The sequence below is a fragment of the Barbus barbus genome, assembly GCF_936440315.1.
Source record: "Barbus barbus genome assembly, chromosome: 20".
Classification (NCBI taxonomy): Eukaryota; Metazoa; Chordata; class Actinopteri; order Cypriniformes; family Cyprinidae; genus Barbus; species Barbus barbus.
In genome coordinates, this window is record NC_136748.1 from 21,339,723 (window position 1) to 21,360,912 (window position 21,190).

At 40.8% G+C, this 21,190-nt stretch overlaps 1 protein-coding gene across 1 annotated transcript in view; it reads left to right on the plus strand.

Annotated features, from left to right (window-relative positions):
• The window catches only part of LOC306885882 (ankyrin-3-like), a gene marked incomplete at its 5' end in the record, with an annotated part of 90,958 nt that overhangs the window by 60,918 nt on the left and 8,850 nt on the right, over window positions 1–21,190 (plus strand). Inside the window, 14 exons of the mRNA XM_079442676.1 lie at window positions 1,124–1,348; window positions 1,605–1,759; window positions 1,880–2,091; window positions 2,826–3,033; window positions 3,301–3,397; window positions 4,196–4,424; window positions 4,773–4,898; window positions 5,737–5,859; window positions 6,169–6,195; window positions 6,780–6,858; window positions 8,180–15,370; window positions 16,039–16,113; window positions 16,623–16,754; window positions 16,884–17,027. Coding sequence (XP_079298802.1) covers window positions 1,124–1,348; window positions 1,605–1,759; window positions 1,880–2,091; window positions 2,826–3,033; window positions 3,301–3,397; window positions 4,196–4,424; window positions 4,773–4,898; window positions 5,737–5,859; window positions 6,169–6,195; window positions 6,780–6,858; window positions 8,180–15,370; window positions 16,039–16,113; window positions 16,623–16,754; window positions 16,884–17,027 — 9,023 coding nt within the window. The remainder of the gene's footprint in view (window positions 1–1,123; window positions 1,349–1,604; window positions 1,760–1,879; window positions 2,092–2,825; window positions 3,034–3,300; window positions 3,398–4,195; window positions 4,425–4,772; window positions 4,899–5,736; window positions 5,860–6,168; window positions 6,196–6,779; window positions 6,859–8,179; window positions 15,371–16,038; window positions 16,114–16,622; window positions 16,755–16,883; window positions 17,028–21,190) is intronic.

The window sequence follows — 21,190 nt, forward strand, 5'->3', positions numbered from 1 at the left end:
TAAGATTTTTACTGTTTTAGTTCTTACATTAAACATTTTAAATGGATATTTTGTTAAAATGGTACCTCTGTCAAAAGAAAAAAAAGGAAAGCAAATGCATCAGGACACAAACGTTCAAATGACAGTAAAGACTTCTGCTTTGTTACAAACAAATTCTATTCAAAATAAAAGATGTTATTTTGAACTTTTTCTTTGTCAAAGAATATCACACTTAAAATATCATGCTTCAAATTTTAAGCACCACAACAGCATATTAGAATGATTTCTGAAGGATCATGTGACATTAAAGACTAGAGGCTGCTGAAAATTCAGCTTTACCATCACCAAAAAAAATATATATTTTTTTAAATATATTAAAATAGAAAACAGGTTTTTAAATGATAATAATATTTAATATTACTGTTTTCATTGTATTTTAGACACTAAAAATCTTTTGAATGGTAGTTTTAATATATTGAATATCACCAATATGTTGACATGCCATTTGTAATAAAAAAAAAATTGGTTTATTGCCCAGCCCTTAATGGCAGTGTACATGCAAAAATAAATTGCATTCAGCTCACATTCACAGATAATGGGTGTTTTGGGATTTCTTGTCCACCTGTGGAGGTGCTTTTGGTCACACTGTTGATCACTGATCACTGCTTCGAAACAATTGATCTTGGCAGTAAACAGGATATTATTTTCAGCTTTGCACACCGAGTCATGAGTACAGTGACTATGGTAATATTTTGGTAAGTCAATATTGAAGGAATCCCTTGTGTTTCCTGTTGGTTTGTCTCTGCTGCTGTTGTATGAGGGACTAAATGCTGCCAGGTTTAACAGCTCGAAGCACTGTCACTCTTTTTAATTGTTTTTCCTGTCTTGACTAAACTGTCTCTGTCTCTCTCGCTTTAATGGTCTGTTCTCGCTTACTGTTTCTCCTCCTTTTCGTTTCTGCTTAGACCTTTTCCTTCTCCCTCTCTCTCTCTCTTACCACGTGTGTTGGGTGTACAGTGATCACAGCATGGGAATCGTCTCTCACTCGTTCGTGTCTGTGTAGTGGGTTAGCGTGGTGTCCCTCTTTCTTTCTTCATCTCCTTCCCTCTTTCTCTTCCATTAATCCTTTATTCTCTTTTTGCAGGTTCCTAGTGAGTTTTATGGTGGACGCTCGGGGTGGTTCGATGAGAGGAAGTCGTCATGATGGGATGCGTATAATCATCCCACCCAGAAAGTGTCCAGCACCGACGCGAATCACCTGCCGCCTAGCAAAGAGGCACCGCCTGGCGTACCCACCACCTATGGTGGAGGGAGAGGGTCTTGTGAGCAGGCTGGTGGAGATGGGGCCAGCCGGGGCACAGTTTTTGGGGTAAGAGTTCCTCCATGGTGGCTTACATTATCTGTAGTTTCACAGTAAAAGCAGAGAAATCATGAACATAATCTTGGCCTAATTGCATTAGTTTTTAACGTTTTGACAAAAATGTTAATGGGGAATGAGTGCAGATTGAGTAATGTCAGGATTTCTCTCCTAAATTCTCATTAAATTAGTGCTGAACGTAATATCCATGGTGCAATTCCACATCTGTTCAATGAATTCTTCCCTTATTGTCTTCATTTCATTTCAGGCCTGTGATAGTTGAAATTCCTCATTTCGGCTCCATGTGGGGGAAGGAGAGGGAGCTGATCGTCCTACGCAGTGATAATGGAGAAACCTGGAAAGAACATCATTATGACTGTAAAGTGACAGAGCTCATCTCGATCCTCAATGGCATGGATGAGGGTAATTTACTAATGACATAACTAAAACTTCAGACAAATATGGTTTTCAATAAGTACCTCACGGGTAGTTTTAATTAAATCTTTATAATTTAGTTTATTTGTATTTTATATTTAATTACAGAGATGGACAGTCCAGCAGAGCTGGAGAAAAAACGTATCTGCCGCATCATCACAAAAGATTTCCCACAGTACTTTGCGGTGGTGTCACGCATCAAACAAGAAAGTGATTACATGGGACCAGAGGGCGGAGTCCTGAGCAGTGAGGCAGTTCCCATGGTGAAGGCTGCCTTTCCCCATGGAGCGCTTACGAAGAAGATTCGTGTTGGACTACAGGTATAAGAACTTATCAAGATGGTTGTTGTCATTGTTTGGTCAAGCTTTTGTATTTAATTCATTTTTATTTTATTTCATAGAATCCCTGGAAATATTAGGGAATTTTAAAATTGTGTTTTCTATAGTAAATTTCTGTTTATGGTTATTATTAATTTGAAATATTTAGTAATCCATATACTGATCTTGTTGTAGATCTTGTATAGATTAAAAAATGCTTGCAAGCCATAATGATTTTTGGTTTACCAGTGATGTTTTTTTTTTCAATAAATAAGTGTAATTGATTCACAAAATACTTTTAATTATTCGTAAGTGGAATTAATTTAAGCAAATTACATAAAACTGACCTGTCTTATCATCTCAAGGGGCTCTGGGATCATTCTTTCTCTATCACACACACATACACTCACTATAGTACAGTAGAGTGTTTTCTCACAGAACACAGACATAATAGCAGAAAAGACTTCCACCAGTGGTCAGGATACATTTCCTGGTAAACATCTCTTGACCATAGCATAGAAACTGAGACTATATACATGTTACACAAGAAACAAGTTAGACAATTACGGCAATAAAAAGCTATATACATTCCAAGGATGATTAATTAGTTGCACATTCCTAAAGTGGTTATGCAAAATGTACATGAGACATGAACCAAAAAATATGCATTGTAGATGCTCTTGTTTTATTTTTTCTTCTCCTGTTCATCAATCCACTTTATTCTATTTCTCTCTCAGGCACAGCCTGTGCCAGAAGACATTGTGCGGACTATCGCTGGTAACCGTGCGTCCTTCAGCCCGATTGTAACCGTGGAACCCAGAAGGAGGAAATTCCACAAGCCCATCGTAATGACAATCCCTGTGCCGCCAAGAGCCAAAGAGGCTGTTGCTAATGGACGCAAAGGAGAACCTGCCCCCTGCCTTAGACTGCTCTGTAGCATTACAGGCATGTGAATAGTTTGTGTGTGTATTTTAAATGAAATGGGGAAAATGTCAGGTTGTCATGGCCAAATGAATGTGCAACAACAACTGCACATTATTTGCGATGCCCCATCTTTGGTGTATACAGAGTCAGGAAAATCTGAGATAAAACATGCATTTGCAAGTGACATGAAATTTCACATTAAAACCAAAAAAAATCATTACGCACCCAACAAAGTATTGTGATAAAAGTGATTCCCAACACCGGTGTTCAAAACTGTTTTGTTTTTAGGTGGAACATCCCCTGCACAGTGGGAAGACATCACTGGGACCACTCCACTCTCCTTTGTCACAGACTGTGTTTCCTTCACCACAAATGTGTCTGCCAGGTTAGTTTCAGCTGATGTTGGAGTATATCAGATGCAGATTCAAATCATGTGCTTTGGAGTGGGGGACGGTGGAGGATCTCTGCCCTAGATTAAATTATATCATTATAATCATGTTCATCTGCACATCCACAATGTCAGATGCTGATTGCAGACTGTGGCCTGGAAAAAAGAGTTAGTGAGAAAAGGAAGGTTCACATAGGGTCATTAAAGAACAGACACCTTTTCTATAAATATTGTGAGGCATTTGCTTATGTTTCTGCTCAAAATTATATCATTCACCAGTTTGTGAGTGTCAGTTCATTACAAAAATGTTCTTGAAATTAAACATTGAAATTAATGAACTGCATAAGATCAGAAATATGCAAAAAAGTAAACCATGTTTATTCTTGTTGCAAGTAAACATCTATTTAATGTAGTTTGGATTGCATTTTATTTTATGTGTTATCTGCGCCATTTTGATAAGCATTTATTTTCCTAAATATGCATGTTTCTATAGACTTATTTTGCTTTTTGCATTTTTAACATTTTGTCTATGAACATACCAGAAGAGATTTGCAGCCCATTTTTGGGTTTCAACCAACCCGCTGAGCACCATTCGTATAAACATTCAGTGTTTGTTTCAGTGTTGAAGACAACTGACTAAAGATTGTGTTTCCGTAACTTCTATCATGTAAACATCTTAGAACCAAGGTTTTTTGTCCCATGGAGTTGTAACAGAGAAAGTAAATATTAGTGAAAAGCTGAGAATTGTACAGGATTTTCCTTATTCTAGGTGAATTCTTTCCACTCCTTTTGTAGATTTTGGTTGGCAGACTGTCAGCAGATCAGCGAGACTGTGGGTTTAGCATCTCAGCTATACAGAGAGCTGATCTGCGTTCCGTACCTGGCCAAGTTTGTGGTGTTTGCTAAAATGATCGACCCCATAGAGACCCGCTTGCGTTGCTTCTGCATGACTGACGACAAAGTCGACAAAACTCTGGAGCAGCAGGAGAACTTTGAGGAGGTGGCAAGGAGCAAAGACATTGAGGTGTGCTACTGTAACTCACACGCTACCCTACACACATGCACGCACTATACACACGTTCACATAAATAATTAATGTTGAACACACTCTCAGTGTTTGGAAACAGTGAGTCATGAGTTTGTGAATATTCTTGTGTATATATACACACAAAGGAAAATCCATTGAAAAAAACACGACAGAACATGTACCAGTAAACTTTTTTCCTCTGTAATCCACAGGCCATTTTCATATAAACACCCACAAGCTCATATTCTCCAGTATTAAAACACAATAACCCTTCTGATCATTTACTGACACCATAGAGACATAAATATATAAATGATAATGATTTGTCACTCATTCCTTTGTCAGATTCTGGAGGGTAAGCCCATTCATATAGAATGCTACGGTAACATCACTCCTCTGGCAAAGAGTGGTCAGCAACTCGTCTTCAACTTCTATGCCTTCAAAGAGAACCGACTCCCATTCAATGTCAAGGTTTGAGAGACAGTGACCTAATTCTTCCATCATTTACGCACCCTCGTGTCATTCCAAACCTGTATAAGTTTTTTTTCCTATGTTAAACACAAAAGAAGATATTTTGAAGAATTTTAAGAACCAAACAGTTGTTGGTCCCCATTGACTTCCATAGAAGGGAAAGAAATACAGTGGAAGTTAATGGGGACCATCCAATTTTGGATTACCAGCATTCTTCAGAATATTTTTTATTTATGTTCAACTTGAGAAAGAAACTGATACAAATTTAGAACGACATGAGGGTGGGTAAATGACGACAAAACATTTTTTTTGCGTGAACTGTTCCTTTAATTATGCACATACAGAATTTCAGTAAATAAGTGTTTTCAAGTAAACCAGCTATAAAGTTAAACCTGAATAAATGAAATGCAAAATTTATATTTACCCTATTGATCAAAGATATAAAGTAAGTTATATGGTTTTTTTTCTGTGTTGCACTGGCAGATGTAGCAAATGTCTTGGACATTATATTGATACTTAGCAGTGTGGATGCAGCATCACGCAAACATTTTCGGTTACTACCGAGCGTTACTAGTTTTGGTTAAAATGCTCTATTCACAGTCAGCCATAAATTAATTATTCCATGAGCAAAAGTGTCCTGTAACAGGTATAGCAAAGGCATAGCAAAAGTGTACTATAATTTGTATTGGCTGGTCATGTGACCACAATATAGCAGACCCCATGAGGCAGCTCAGCTCAATGTAAAATAAAGCAGCTTTTATTAGATTAGTGATATGACTGGAGATATATGTTAAGACTTTTTGTCATTCTATGTTGTGTATATGGATGTGTTTTGTAGGTCAGAGATATGGGCCAAGAGCCATGTGGGAGAATCTCATTCCTCAGAGAACCTAAAATCGCAAAAGGCCTGCCACAGAGTGCAATCTGCAACCTTAACTTTTCACTGCCAACACACAGGAAGGTAAGAACAGACAAAAACATGATTGTGTGTTATTTACTCTAGTGTTATCTGGAGTCTATTAAACATTAAACATATCGCAGAGCTATTTGTGTTGCTGCTTTAGCTGTAACTTTGTTTTGCCTTTCTTTTTGTCTTGCTCTCTTTTAATCTCTCTGCATCTGCATTTATTATCTTTTCTGTTCCTTTACTGTCCTCTTTCCACTCTTTTTCTCTTACTCCTCTCTTTCCAATACCATCTTCACCTACTCACCATCCTCGGCTGCTCCTCCTCCATTATGTATTGCTGCAATGCACCGTGGGAAATTTTAGGAAATGGAGTCGGATCCTGATGATGAGGTACTTATTTCATAACTTGTCCACCTTTGCCTTTAATGTGGTGCTTATGTGATCATTCGCTTATGTGATTGGTCAAAAGCTTTTGTACCAGCTCCTGTCATTGGTCAGGCAAGTGCATGATTTATTTTTGTGTTTATGAGTATATTTAAAGCGTGGTGTTATTTTGTGGCTTGGTGGAAACATTTTTCACATATCTCTTTTGCAGATATAAAATTTAATTTTATTTCAAAGTTAAGCAATTAGGCAGTTTCACTGGAAAATACTAACCTTTCACATTGTTAGCAAATGGGCTGTGCTTGTCTAGTTGACCCTCTCTTAGGAGACCGCATTTCAAAGTGAAATGAAGCCCAACATTCCTTACAGAAACTGAAGCAATTGAAATATTTTACTGATATCCTAAATTAAGTTCACCGCATGAATTCATTTCTTTAAAAGATGCACTGAAAAAATCTAGATAAACATAGATACAGTGCTTTCAAAACAATCAAAAGGAAGTTATAGTAGTTAGCTACTTAAAAGATCATTGCACTACGATTTTTGTCACTTTGTTCTTACGTAGGATTTTTGCTTTTGTGTTATTGCAGAATGACAAAGATCGACGACATACCTTTGCTTCATTAGCATTGCGAAAGCGCTACAGCTATCTGGCCGATCCAGCATCCAGTGAGTCCTACATTTTCTTTATTCTTGAAACATCAGCATCACATAATCACACAGTCCAAGCTTCACTCGTACACAGGCATCTGATACAGGCATATATGAAGTCGCAATAATCTCATATCTCACCATTTTAAAAAACAGAACTGCCGGTATACAATGTCTGTGTACATTAGTCATAAACAATTTCATTTGTTTGCTTGCTTTTTTGCCTTCTCTGTTTTTCTTTTGTCATGTGTATTATTTTTTGTTCCATTGTTTCACATTTCATATGATTTGCTACCACATTGTCTATACAGGTTGTGTATTGCTTAATGTGTTTTTAAATAAACTCATCATTATTATTTGTTATCTGTTGTCATTATTTGTTTGATTTTCAAAAGAATTTGCTTGCTTTGTAGACACTTCTTATAATTGCTCATGATGAAAATCTGTGGTCTCAATATCAATACTCAGTACTTGCTTCCTTATTCAAGTTTTATGCCTTGTAATTGGCCTGTTTATCTGATTGTTGCCATTTGAGGGTAAAGGAAAGTAGGTTGTCACAATACCAAAATGTCAGTAGTCAATACCCGTGTTAGTGAAATTTTATTTCAAAACCACAGGTAGAACTAATAGGCTATTGAACATATTTAATTAAAAAGGTAAATTATTAAGGTAAATATTAATGATAAATCTTCAAGTTTCTCAACTAAACATTACATATAAATTCCATAAATGTGACTGGCATTCAAAAATTAGCTGTACAATTTTTTCCCGTTCGATTGTAGATTGTTTATTAAATGTATTAAAGTTACCCAGCTGTGATCGGTGGGTGTTTTTTCCTTACCATTTCGTTTGTTTAATATTGATGATATAATAAATAGTGGCAGGTCTATTAGGCTGCATTTACACTGCAAAACCTAATGCACAGATCTATTTTGACAGGAATCTTATTGACTCAATATAAATTCACTCTGTACTCAACACTACCAGTAGTGTAGGATGTCATACCTAAACACCGGTACTTATGACATTCCTAAGCAGAAATTAATAGACAAAACTTTAATTGTTTTATATTTGAACATATTTTCAGGACATTGAGCTTCTTGGCTTATTTAAGTGGCTGATATTTTTTCCATCATTTTGCATCTCCACCCATGTGCCACAGGCATGAGTTATGTTTTTTTATTTGTTTCACTTTTCATTGTCAAAAGCCTCTACAGTTTCAGTATTTCCACTGCTGTTTGTTTTTGGATTTATCCCCTGACTAAATCTTTCTTTTTTTCTCTTTTCTCTCTTATTTAACTATTTCCGTTTACTTTGTTTATTAATTTGATTATGCTAGAAACAGCTGAAAGAGGCCAAAACACCACGCCAAAAACCATGCCGCAGCCTTCTGGCTACTCTTACAAGCCTGTCTTTACGACGCGTTCCTACCAGGCCTGGGCGACAAGCTCCCCCATCAACGTACCCAGCCAGACCAAGTCTGGATTTGGCTCCCTCTCCAGCTCCTCATCTAACACCCCCTCGGCCTCCCCACTGAGATCGGTGTGGTCTGTGAACTCTGCTTCTCCTATCAAATCCATTATTGGAGGTTCACCAGCGTCTTCCATCAAATCTGCCAGTGACGTTGCATCACCGATTCGATCCTACAGAACAATCTCCTCACCAATAAAAACTGTAGTTCAAGGTGCCCAGTATCCAGTCCAAGCCTCCCCCACGCTTCTGTCCTCTCCAGGCAAAAGCGCCCCTGATCCAGTTTCACTTAAAGGCCTCACAGGGCTCTCAGCCAGGACATCTCCTGTACCATCTGGCGGAATCTTGCTGGAAAGATCCTCCATTGCTATGACTCCTCCAGCCTCACCTAAGTCTTCACTAAACATGTACAGCTCAAGTTTGCCATATAAGTCTGTCATAACCTCAAACCCTCCAGCAACCTGCTCCCCCATTAAAACTGTCCCAGGCTTCTCCTCTATCAGAACTAGCACTGATGCCTCTGCCAGAGGATTTCTATCATCCCTCTCCTCACCATTGAAATCTGGCTCAGCCACTACAGCCGCTGCCCTGATCAATGGGACAGTTTCCCCAACCAAATATCGCTCCTCCTCCCCAACAACCCTTCTTAACAGCACTCTGCAGGAAAGAATTCAAGCCACAACAAATGCAGCAACAACAAGTGTAAACGCTGCATTTGATGAAGTGGAAAAAACTTTTAATTCCTGCTCTGCTGGCTATGGCACACTAAAGTCAGTGTCTTCCACCCCCTCATCCTCTTACCAGTCTATCCGTTCCTCTGCATCCAACTCACTGTATGCCTCCCTCAGATCCCCTCCAAATTCTACCACATCTGTCACTTCCAGCACTATTACAGTCCCTGTCTATTCCATGATAAATGTCTTACCAGAACCCCAGTTTAAAAAGCTCCCTGAAGTCTCCATGTCAACAGCTGCTCTCCTGTCCCCCAGAAAGGTCATGCCCCAAGAGGTTAATGCCCAGACTCAGTCCTCTTTTGCCAGAACTCTGTCTCCTGTCAAAACTCCAGTGCACATGTCCCCAGGAACAATAAAAGCTGCTACCTCTTCATCCCCTCTGTCCAACAGCCAGGAGATACTGAAAGATGTGGCTGAAATGAAGGAGGACTTGATCAGAATGTCTGCACTTTTGCAAACTGATACAAATTCAAGCTCTAAAGGTTATCATTCTGACTCTAAGGAACATAAAGTTGAAGATGAGGAGCCTTTCAAGATTGTAGAGAAGGTCAAACAGGACCTTGTCAAAGTCAGTGAAATTCTTAGCAAGGATGTTTTGAGAGAGAGTAAGGCAAATATTAAAAACAGCAAAACAGAAGATGTCCTAGAGGATGACATAGATGATAATCCACAAAACGAATGGAGATGCCCACCTCGATATGAAACATTAGCTCCTCAAGTCAAAACAAAACCAGTATCCGAGAGAGATTTTAACCTTGCTAAAGTTGTTGATTACCTAACCAACGACATTGGCACAAGTTCTCTTTCTAAAATAGGAGAGGCTAAACAAAGAACTGAGGAAGCAAGGAAAGAAGGAGAGGAAAAACAAAAACGTGTCCTGAAACCTGCAATGGCATTACAGGAGCACAAGCTCAAAATGCCTCCAACCAATATGCGCCCTTCACCTTCAGAAAAAGAACTATCAAAGCTTGCCGATGTATTGTTTGGCCCTGAAATAGCACTAGACTGTCCTGATGACGTCTCCCATGACCAAGACAAAAGTCCACTATCAGACAGTGGGTTTGAAACACGCAGTGAGAGAACTCCCTCTGCCCCCCAAAGTGCAGAAGGAATGGGGCCCAAAGGCCTCTTTCAGGAGATTCCTCCTGTCATCACTGAAACACGGACTGAGGTTGTTCATGTCATAAGGAGCTATGAGCCTCCAGTGGATCCTAAGGAGCCAGCTTTGGAAGATGCTAGAATGACAAAGCCTCCACTGCGATGTGCAGACACTGAGCCTCGATCACCTGGTGGGTCCATCAAAGAAAGAGTTAAAGCTTACCAAGCCAGAGTCAATGCAGAGGATGATGTAATGAGCAAAGGTATGCGGGTCAAAGAGGAAACTCACATAACAACAACTACAAGAATGGTATACCACAAACCCCCCATTAAAGAAGTTGCATCTGATAGGATGGAGGAGACCATGTCTGTTCGAGACATAATGAAGGCCTTCCAATCTGGCAAGGATCCATCTAGAGAGTTAACAGGCCTGTTTGAGCACAAAAGCAGCAGTGACGGGGCAGATTCATCTGTTAGGCCTCTAGACCCAATGCCCAAAGTCGAGCGCATCATTGAGGTTCACATCGAGAAAGGCAACAAAGCTGAACCAACTGAAGTAATTATCAGAGAAACAAAAAATCACCCTGAGAAGGAAATGTACATATATCAGGGCAAAAGTGGCATGAAAGAACTGCAAAACAGAATGGGCAGTGAGCAACATGTCAGCATAGAACCTGAAGAATCTCTTCCTTGTTATCTGGACTCCAGAATACACATGCCTGTCTCTGTGGAGGATGATAAAACCTTGAAAATGCTTAGTCAGCAGTCAGTGGAGTACCATGATGATGAATCATCTGAAACTAGGGGAGAATCATACAAATTTGCAGAGAAAATGCTCCTGTCAGATAGATTTGACTCTTCCCATTCAGACTCAGATGAATCTGTGATTGACAGGTCTCGATACTATGATGAGGGAACTCAACAAGGTGGCTCAATTAGAGAATTCATGCTAAAGCCTGATAGGTCAGGTAGATCATCAGAAGATGACAATTATGACAAACTCACTTTGCTGCAGTATGCTTCTGATCCTGATAGTCCAAAAAAGTCTATTTGGATGAGAGTTTCTGAGGACGGGCAGAGTAAAAGCAGAGAGAATCACAAATATGAGGACAGAGTAGATAGAACTGTCAAAGAAGCTGAGGAAAAACTTAGTGAAGTTTCACAATTCTTTCGTGATAAAACTGAAAAACTGAATGACGAGCTTCAGTCCCCTGAAAAGAAGCATCGCAGACAAGATGCAAGGGAGACTCGTTCTGGGCCCAGCTCAACACGTAGTAGCCCAGAGAGGTCAGTGCACAGGACTGGAGAGGACTGGAGTAGAGACAGGTTTAGGGATAAATATGATTCTCATGACAGAAAATGTGCCAGTCTACCAAGCAGTCCTGAAAGACGAGTCTTGCTTCGATGCAATGATGACATGAAAAAGGGAGACAGCTCATCTGCAAGCAGTGCAAGTGAATCTTCTAAATATTTCCAGCCTTCAACATCTAAGGTTAGCTCGGTAAGGATGAAATTTGAATCAGAGGCCCAGAAACAAGATAAAGGTCCACAATGGGGACAAACTTTAGGATCCCCAGTGAGGAAGCTGCAGGAAAGCAAGCTACCTGTTTATCAAGTTTTTGCAGGAGGGAATCTCCCAAAGTCAACAGAGTCTTCAGAAAGTGAGAGAAGCCCCAAAAAAGATAGTGAGGGTGGGCACAGTTACAATGTTCGAAAGGCCCAAGCATATGCCCAAAATCAGCACAGCGAAAGACAGAGAAATAGGTCAGATAACTCTTCACCAAAACATCACCAAAATGTTTACAGTAAGGAGCAAATTGCCAATGAAGACAGGAAAATATACAAAACTTGGGAAAACCATGGAAATGGGCAACTGAAAGGCCAAAAGACAAAGCTCTCTCATACTCTAGTGCATGATAAGCAAAAGGACAACTCACAGAATGAGCAGCACTCATTGAGAGATGGAAACACCACGAAAGAGGAGACAACTAAAAAGATCATTTACACAGAGCTTGTAATTCGAGAAGACCCTGGTAATCCTGAAAAATGCAATGGTGCTCTAAAAAAAAACTCGGAATCACACATTCCTGTTAGGGTTTCATCTAGTTTTATAGACCACCATCAAAGTAGTACTTTAAAGTTAGATTCCTCCATTAAATCTGAAAGAACAGGGTCTCACATAGCCAGAAATACACAGCACCCTAATTCTGGTGCTAGCAAATCACCTAGCGATGTGTCATCTGTAGTGAACTCAGATTCTAGCAGGCAGATTGTTAATATAGTCTGTAATGGTGTGGATGATAACCAAATTGAGCATATTGAAAAAGTGACCCCGGGTGTGGCTGCGGACATTAAACCTCTTCCTGTGTATGTCAGCATTCAAGTAGGTAAACAGTATGAGAAGGAAACTGCTACTGGCCAGTTAAGCACTTACAAAAAAGTTGTAAGCCATGAGAGCAGGACAGTACATGAAACACGAGGAGCGTTTTATTCTGTCAAACAGAAACAGGCGCCATCTCCACAGGGAACCCCTGAAGATGATACGTTAGAGCAGGTTACATTTATGGACAATTCAGGGAAGAGCCCGGTAACTCCTGAGATGCCTACCTCAGAGGAGGTCAGCTATGACCTGAACTCCAGAGCTCCTGAGCCTGTCATTGGTTCCATGGCTGGCATGCCTAGCCCAATCCCAGAGGAATCAGAGGAAGAGGAGCAGCTGAAGACCTTCATTTTCAGAGAGGTATCAGCAGAGAAAGCCAAGTCTGCCACTCAAACATCAGAGCCTTCAAAAAGAAAACAAGACTTAAGTGGAAAAAGGTCAAAAGACAAACGCATAGCTTACATCGAGTTCCCACCACCACCACCTTTAGAAACTGAACATGCTGACCCTGAAAAGAGGGGGTCATGTCCTTCCTCAGAAGCAGAAACAGAGATGATGGAGGTGAACCTTCAAGAGGAACATGACAGACATCTCCTTGCAGAGCCAGTAATCAGAGTCCAGCCTCCTTCTCCTCTTCCACCTGGAGCTGACAACAGTGACTCTAGTGATGATGAATCTGTTTTTCAGCCTGCCCCCCTTAAGAAGTACACCTTCAAAATGACTGAGGAGAGTGAGAACCGTGTAAAGCCTAAGAAACCAGAGAGAAACAGCTCACACCAAAAGGAGTCAGGTATCAATGGCATTGTCAAAGGAGAAGAGGAAGAATGTGAACAGAATGGAAATGATCAGTCTATCAGTGATTGCTCATTAGCAACAACTGCTGAATTTTCCCATGATACAGATGCCACTGAGATAGATTCTCTTGATGGGTATGACCTACAAGATGAAGACGATGGACTGAGTGACCCGAAAACATCCAGCCTGTCGAATGAGGGAAAAGCAGGAGATCGGTCTTTCAGCCAGAGCAAACTTGAAGTGATTGAAGAGGAGAGCACACCAAATGAGGAAACTGGGGAAAAGGCAAAAACAAAAAGGCCATCTGGGAAAAAATCAGACGATGGGAAAGAGGATAAAATCTATTCTTTGGAGGGAAGACACCCAGATAGACAAAGTTTTGCAGACAATTATTTTAATTGCCAACTAGAGGAGGACATAAACACTACCTTTAAAACTGTGGCAACTAAAGGCTTGGATTTTGATCCATGGTCTGGTAAAATGGGAGAGGAGGGAGCTTTTGATGCTAAGAACAAAGATGAAGATCCGAAGCCCTGTGCTTTGTCAGTGGAAGACAAATCACAAGCAACCACGCCGGATACCACTCCAGCAAGAACACCAACAGATGAGAGCACCCCAACTAGTGAGCCCAACCCTTTCCCCTTCCACGAGGGCAAGATGTTTGAGATGACCCGCAGTGGTGCTATTGACATGAGCAAGAGGGACTTTGTTGAAGAGAGACTCCAGTTTTTCCAGATTGGTGAGCATACATCAGATGGGCAGTCAGGGGACAAGGGGAAAGGGGGCAGGAATGCGGGGGTAGTCGCCTCTCACTCAAAGGCAGGGGAAAGAGCTGTAGAGGGGAAGGTAGAGGCAACCACAGATTTAACACCATCCAGAGGCAGCACAGTGCAAGGCAGTGCTGACTGCCTGGATGCACCTCCATTTGCTGACACCACCTCATGCACTGTCACAGCCTCCAAGGTGGACCCCAAATTACGCACCCCCATTAAGATGGGCATCGCAGCTTCCATTACTATAAAGAAAGACCCTGGCTCAGCTGAACTGACTGATGTTAAAACTGAGTCTTCAGACAGTCAGATGCTGGAATACATTAGCTTGGAGTCTCAATTAGCTGAAAGTTACTTTGATAGCAGGCCCACTAACTCTTCCCCGACTGGCAGAAAAGATTACCCATCAGAAAACTACAATAACAACAATAACTTAGAGTCCTCCAATGTGCAGGCCAATTACATCCAGTGTGGTAGCGTAGTGTTTAATTTGCAGTCATCTTCTGAACCCACCTTACAGAAAGCTAGAAGAATAGAAGCTCAGTTCTGTAGGGAGTCTTTGGAGAAAGCAGAGAAATCCAGTACTGAGAGTCCTCAAACTAAAGTAGTCTCAGAAAACAGGCAGCCCAAGTCTAGGCTCCCAGTCAAGGCAGCAGGGTTCAGTTTTAACACACTCAGTTCAGGGAAGCAGAAGCCTAAACAGGTTGTGAAGCCAGAGGCAAGGAAAGTGGATCCTGCATCCATAATGCCTGAGCCCAAGTCTAAAATACCCGTCAAGGACATCAAAAGAAATGGTGCTGCTAACTCAGCTGTCACAGCTCAGGTTGTTCCAAGGTCAAGTAAGCTCCCAGAGTCAGAGAGATCAGTCAGACCAGTGGTGCCCTCTAGGCTGCCTTTCAAAGACAGGTCATGTGGTGCTTCCGAGGCAGGTAGAGGCAACTTTAGCGAGGTGTGTAGGCAGTCAATTGAGTTCTTAAAGAATGTTAGCGGAGAAGCAATAAAGGTGGCCGAACGACTTTCAGACGAGGATAAACAGACACAGGGAGAGCAGTCGCAATCGGAGGAGGACAGCAGCACATCACGAAGCACCTCACTATCGGACCCCTCTCAGTCCCAGCCCTCCCTCTCCGCTGGCTCCTCCCGAGGGGTCACACCCTCCAGGAAAAAGGTCACAAGGGCAGCGGGCAGTGAGAGGAGGAGGAGTAAGCGGACTGGAGGAGGGAAGGAGGGCAGTAAGAACGAAGGGGCTCGCAGGTCGCCCCCCGTCGCGGAGATCAAGCCTAGTTTGTAAAACTTTATTGAAAACTTTACTTGATCCTTAGTTGCATGAGCCGTTGTGACTGATTGGATTGCCTGTGGCGTGAACAATAGCTGTCATTATTGTCATTCTCTCATCACTGTGCTGTGTTACTGTACCGTACTGTATCTGTCCCTGTCAGATCTCCCCTTCTCTCTCCCCTACCTTCCACAGATAATTTATCCTAATAATGAGGGGTGGGGCACTGAGCAGTCTATCTGTGCTGGGTTGGTTAAAGGAACATTGTTGAGGAATATATATCTGCTTCAGTGTTTGTGAACTTTGTTAGAAAAACTGTACAGTACTATGTTGTCTGCATGCCTCATCTCAACAAAGTCTCTTTTTTGTTAATGTTTTGTTTTCATTCGTTGTATAAACTCATAGTTATTGCCTGCATAGATTCTGTTGAAAATTTGTTTCACGTACACAATCAGAGCACCTACTGTGTAGCTGAACTATTGTAGTTCACTGTCTGTCTGCTCTTCCTTTTCTAGCCAAACAGTACTATTTGAAAAACATCCCTAATAGCTTCTTTAGGAGAAAAATCTTGTTAATTTTTCCTTGTTTTGGTCAGAAAAGGAAGTCATCTGGATTCTTCATTTGAAATGAATGAGTAGCATGTTTGTAATGTTTTTGTTCTGTATGTCATGACAGGTCCACAGAGTCCCTGTGAGAGAACAGACCTTCGCATGGCCATCGTTGCTGATCACCTGGGACTGAGCTGGACAGGTAAAGACTCACTTTACCCCATATGACTGACAAATTTAGAGGTTACATTTTAATTGCCAGACACTAATTGTTTACCACTGACCTTCTGAAACCTAAAATATTTCAATAGGAAGCAAATTATAATTTGATCGCTAATAATCAATGGCAAATAATCCTCAAAACAATATGACACAGGTGCCCTCTTGTGCCTGTGCTTGGTATTGCAGCGCAGAACTGGAATTATTTTTTAAATAAAGAATTTTTAAATTCAGTTAAATTCATAATTCTTCACGTGACAACACACTATGAAAGACTCACCGTATTTTCCCAAATATCTGATTATGATTAGATTTTTAAATGTTTACTTAACTCAGAAACAGGAATTCTTAAACTCAGAACGCAGCAAATGATGGAAGGTTTAAAAATGTAGCATTTTTAATTTTAATTGTCTTTACATCTGTCTTCCTTTACTAGCTGACTGTGCAGAGATGATGCTAGTTATAACATGATGTGTTTTTTCTGTTTTATAGAGCTGGCTCGAGAGATGAATTTTTCTGTGGATGAGATAAACCACATCCGCACAGAGAACCCAAACTCTCTCACAGCCCAGAGCTTTATGCTTCTTAAGAAGTGGGTCAGTCGGGATGGGAAAAACGCCACAAGTGAGAGTCATTTTCTATCCATCTGTCTTTTTTCTTATTAATTTCTTTCTTTTTCTGTCTTGCATATACTGTGAAGTTATAATATATACTAAAGCAAATAATAGGAGTTACTTATATTTATTTTCTCAGCGGATGCACTGACGGCTGTCCTGACTAAAGTGAACCGGATGGATATTGTGACTCTGCTGGAAGGGCCCATATTTGACTATGGTAACATTTCAGGCACCAGAAGTTTTGCAGATGATAGCGCTGTGTGCCAGGAAAAGGCGGATGGTAAAGTTTAGCCCCATCTAGCTGACCCCCCCACCCCACTCCCTCCTCTCCAACTCATTCCTTTTTTATTGTCACCTTTGTTTTTTCCTCTACAACCTCCCTGTGCAGTTTGCCAAAATGTTAATCACAGATGGGCCACCAATAATTACTATTTTTGAACTTTTTGCATTTTGAAGCCACAATGAGGTTTATAGAAGCCACATTTATAAAAGATTAGGTCACAGGCCCTGATCACACACACAGTCTACTTAATCACTCACTATTCTCTTATTTTAAATACTTTCTGTATTCAAAGACTCTTCATTTCTGTTACCCTTTACTCTTCCTCCCAACACCATATGCATGGACCTGGTTTGAACATGCATGTATATGGTCATGTGACGTGAAGCAATCACAGCATGATGCTTTGCCTCAACAAATGTAGGAAGGGCCACTTGAAAAAAAATATTTTCCTGTTACACATGTACACACTTTTCTTTTGGTTTTAATGAAGGCCCTGCAGTATATTGCCAATGGAACTTGAAACACTGTTCTCTGCCATGAAATTAATTCAGTTATTGAAAGGTCAGGAGAGAGTTATTTCTAAGCAAAATGCATGTTATTATCAGCTGTATCCTGATGAAGCTCTTTTGATATTAGTTGGTAGGAGTGTTACAGGCCAGCTGTTGTTTTACACAGTGGACCAGAGTGCATGGCCTCAGCTAAAAGACTCAGCTGTCCTCTGCCTCTCAAGCTGTCGATCTGCTTCCTCCTCCATCTATCCTTCTCTCCTCTCCTCCCCTGCACTGGAGCAGGGGATAAAAATAGAGAGGGGGGAAAAAGAAGAGAAAGAAGGAGATCATCCTTCTCTCCGCAGTCTCCTCCTCCTGACAGTCTCCTGTGCCTCCCTCTGTCAGATGCAAAATAAATTGTCCTCTCCTCTCCTCCAGTACAATCCCTAATTTCCCTCCCAGATCCTAGAACCTCATTCTTCTCATAAATACAGCCATTGTCTTGTCTTTCTAACTTGCATGTTCTTTTGTGTGTGTGTGTTTCCCCAATAATCCACCACAACACCTCATACAACTGTATCCTGATGTGGCTCAAGACTCGCTATCCAGTTCTCTATCGTCATCTGCTCCTCTTAAGTCTTCCTTCTCTCCTCTCTCTCACCTTCTCCTGCTCTCAGCCTGTCTTCTCCTATTTCCGCATGTAGAATTTGTCTCTCTTCCTCACCCTGCCTTTCTTCTCTTCCTCCTTTCTCTCCCTGTGCATCACAGTGCGTCAGTCCTGCCCCCCGCACCACCCACACCTCTGTCCCCTTGTGCATGCTGTCATTGCCCCTGCATGCCCCCAGGACCGCCCCTCACCACTCCATCCTTCTGTCTCAACTCCTCTACTATTGAGCTCTTCATCTGAACAGACATCATCATCCTCATGTTTATTTAGCCAGATTTTGAGTCTCCCCATACTAGTTGCAGCACACATCTCGACTATGACTGTAAAATTAAGACTGCTTCTTATTTGCACTTATGCAACATTTGTAATGGTGTCTAACTAACCAACTTAAGTGACACTTTAGATTAGAGAACGCTATTCACTATTAACTAGGTGCATATTACTAGCATATTGGCTGTTTATTAGTACGTATAAAGCACATATTAATGCCTTATATTCTGCATGACCTAATTCTAGATCCCTGTCTCCTACCCAATACCTAAACATAACGACTACAACAACTGCCTTACTCACGATCAATAAGGAGTAATTAGGAGTTTATTGAAGGAAAACTCTGTTAAAAATTAACATGTGCTCCCAAATCTAAAGTGTTACCCAACTTTATTATTATAGACTCAAATGTTAACTAATGTAGCAATTTTGTTTTTTTAAGTCAAAGTTAGACATGAACACACACAGCTCTTTGACTATGGGGAGATTACACCTAGATATACAGTGCCCTCCAAAAGTATTGGAACAGTAAAGACAAAATTGCTCTGTTGGCTGTGGAGTCAAGACATTTACAAATATGATTAAAAGATGAATATGAGACAAAACTACAGAATGTCACATTTTATTATTGGATGATTAAACACATAGATGTTTTACCAGCTAAGAAGTTCAGCACTTTTAGAGTTTCATCCCTCTATCTGATGTGAGCATAAGTATTGGAACAGTTGCTTCACAGGTCTAAGTGATCAGCTGTGTCCTGTTGCATTAATTCTTCAGATGTTAAAAGCAGGGAATGTGTCGTATCAGTTATATCCATTACTTCTGTATTCTGAATCTTGCATTTGATGATGACACACACAAACCAGGATGAAGATGAGGGAGCTGACTTTGAGAGAAAAGCAAGCAATTTGGATGCTAAAAGAAAAGAGGAAGTCAATTAGAGCTATAGCAAAAACAAAGGGCATGGAGAAATCAAGAGATTTGAAACCACCATCGACACCAGCAACCAACAATGACCTGATCGGTTGAGAAAACAACAGTAGTTGATGACAGACAAATCATAAAAGCTGTGAAAATGAACCCTAAAAGACGTGTCTGTAAAATCACCAACAACTTCCAGAAAGCTGGGGTGATGCTCTGACAATCTACTGTCCTCAGGAGACTTTGACACAGAATTACAGATGCTACACAGCAAGATGCAAACCTCTGACCAGCACCAAAAATAGAAAGGCAAGATTAGAGTTTGCAAAAAAGCACAAAGGTGAGCCAGAAGAGTTTTGCAACTGTGTTTATGGACCGATGAGACAAAGATGAACCTTTATCTACAGTGGTGTGAAAAAGTGTTGGCCCCCTTCCTGATTTTTTACGAGACAAAATATGGTGGTGGTAGTGTGATGGTCTGGGGCTGTTTTGCTGCTTCAGGACCTGGAAGACTTGCTGTCATAAATGGAACCATGAATTCAGCTGTCTACCAAAAAATCCTGAAGGACAATGTCCGGCCATCTGTTCGTGACCTCAAGCTGAAGCGAACTTGGGTTCTGCAGGAGGGCAATGATCCAAAACACACCAGCAAATCCACCTCTGAATGGCTGAAGAAAAACAAAATGAAGACTTTGGACTGGCCTAGTCAAAGTCCTGACCTGAATCCTATTGAGATGCTGTAGCATGACCTTAAAAAGGCGGTTCATGCTCGAAAACCCTCCAATGGGGCTGAATTACAACAATTCTGCCAAAATAAGTGGGCCAAAATTCCTCCACAGCGCTGTAACAGACTCATTGCAAGTTATCGCAAACGCTTGATTGCAGTTGTTGCTGCTAAGGGTGGCCCAACCAGTTATTAGGTTTAGGGGGCAAGCACTTTTTCACACAGGGCCATGTGGGTTTGGATTTTGTTTTCCCTTCATAATCAAAAACTTCATTCAAAAACTGCATGTTGTGTTTACTTGTGTTATCTTTGATTAATATTTAAATTTGTTTGATGATCTGAAACATTAAAGTGTGACAAACATGCAAAAAAATAAATCAGGAAGGGGGCCAACACTTTTTCACACCACTGTAAGTGATGGGAAAGCAAAAATGTGGGGGTAAAAAGGGAACTGCAAATGATCCCAAGCATACAGCCTCATCTGTAAAGCATGGTGGAGGTGGTGTCGTGGTATGGGCATGCATGGCTGTCTCTGGAACAGGCCCTCTCAACTTTACTGATGACTTAATGTATGATGACAGTAGCAGAATGAATTTGGAAGGGTACAAAACCATCTTGCCTACCAATATTCAAGAAAATGCCTCCATATTCATTGGGAAGTGCTTCATATTGCATCAGGACAATGACCCAAAACACCCTGCCAGTCCAGTCAAGGAATTTATAAGGGCAAAGAAATGGAAAGGAAATGGAAATGGATTGCCCAAGTCAATCTCCAGATTTAAATCCGATTGATTATGAATTTCACCAGCTGAAGAGGAGAATAAAGGCAGAAACTCCCAAAAACAAACAACAATTGGAATTGGCTGCATTAAAGGCTGGGAAAAGCATTTCAAAGCATGAGACCAAGAGTCTGGTGATGTTTATGGGTCACAGACTCACTGCTGTGATTGTGCGCAAGGGATCTGCAACTAAATAATAGATTTTAATCTTTTATATCTGCCTTATGTTCAACTGTCCCAATACTTATGCTCAAATCAATGAGTGTGATGAACTCTAAAAGTGCTGTTCTTTTTATTTGGTAAAACATATA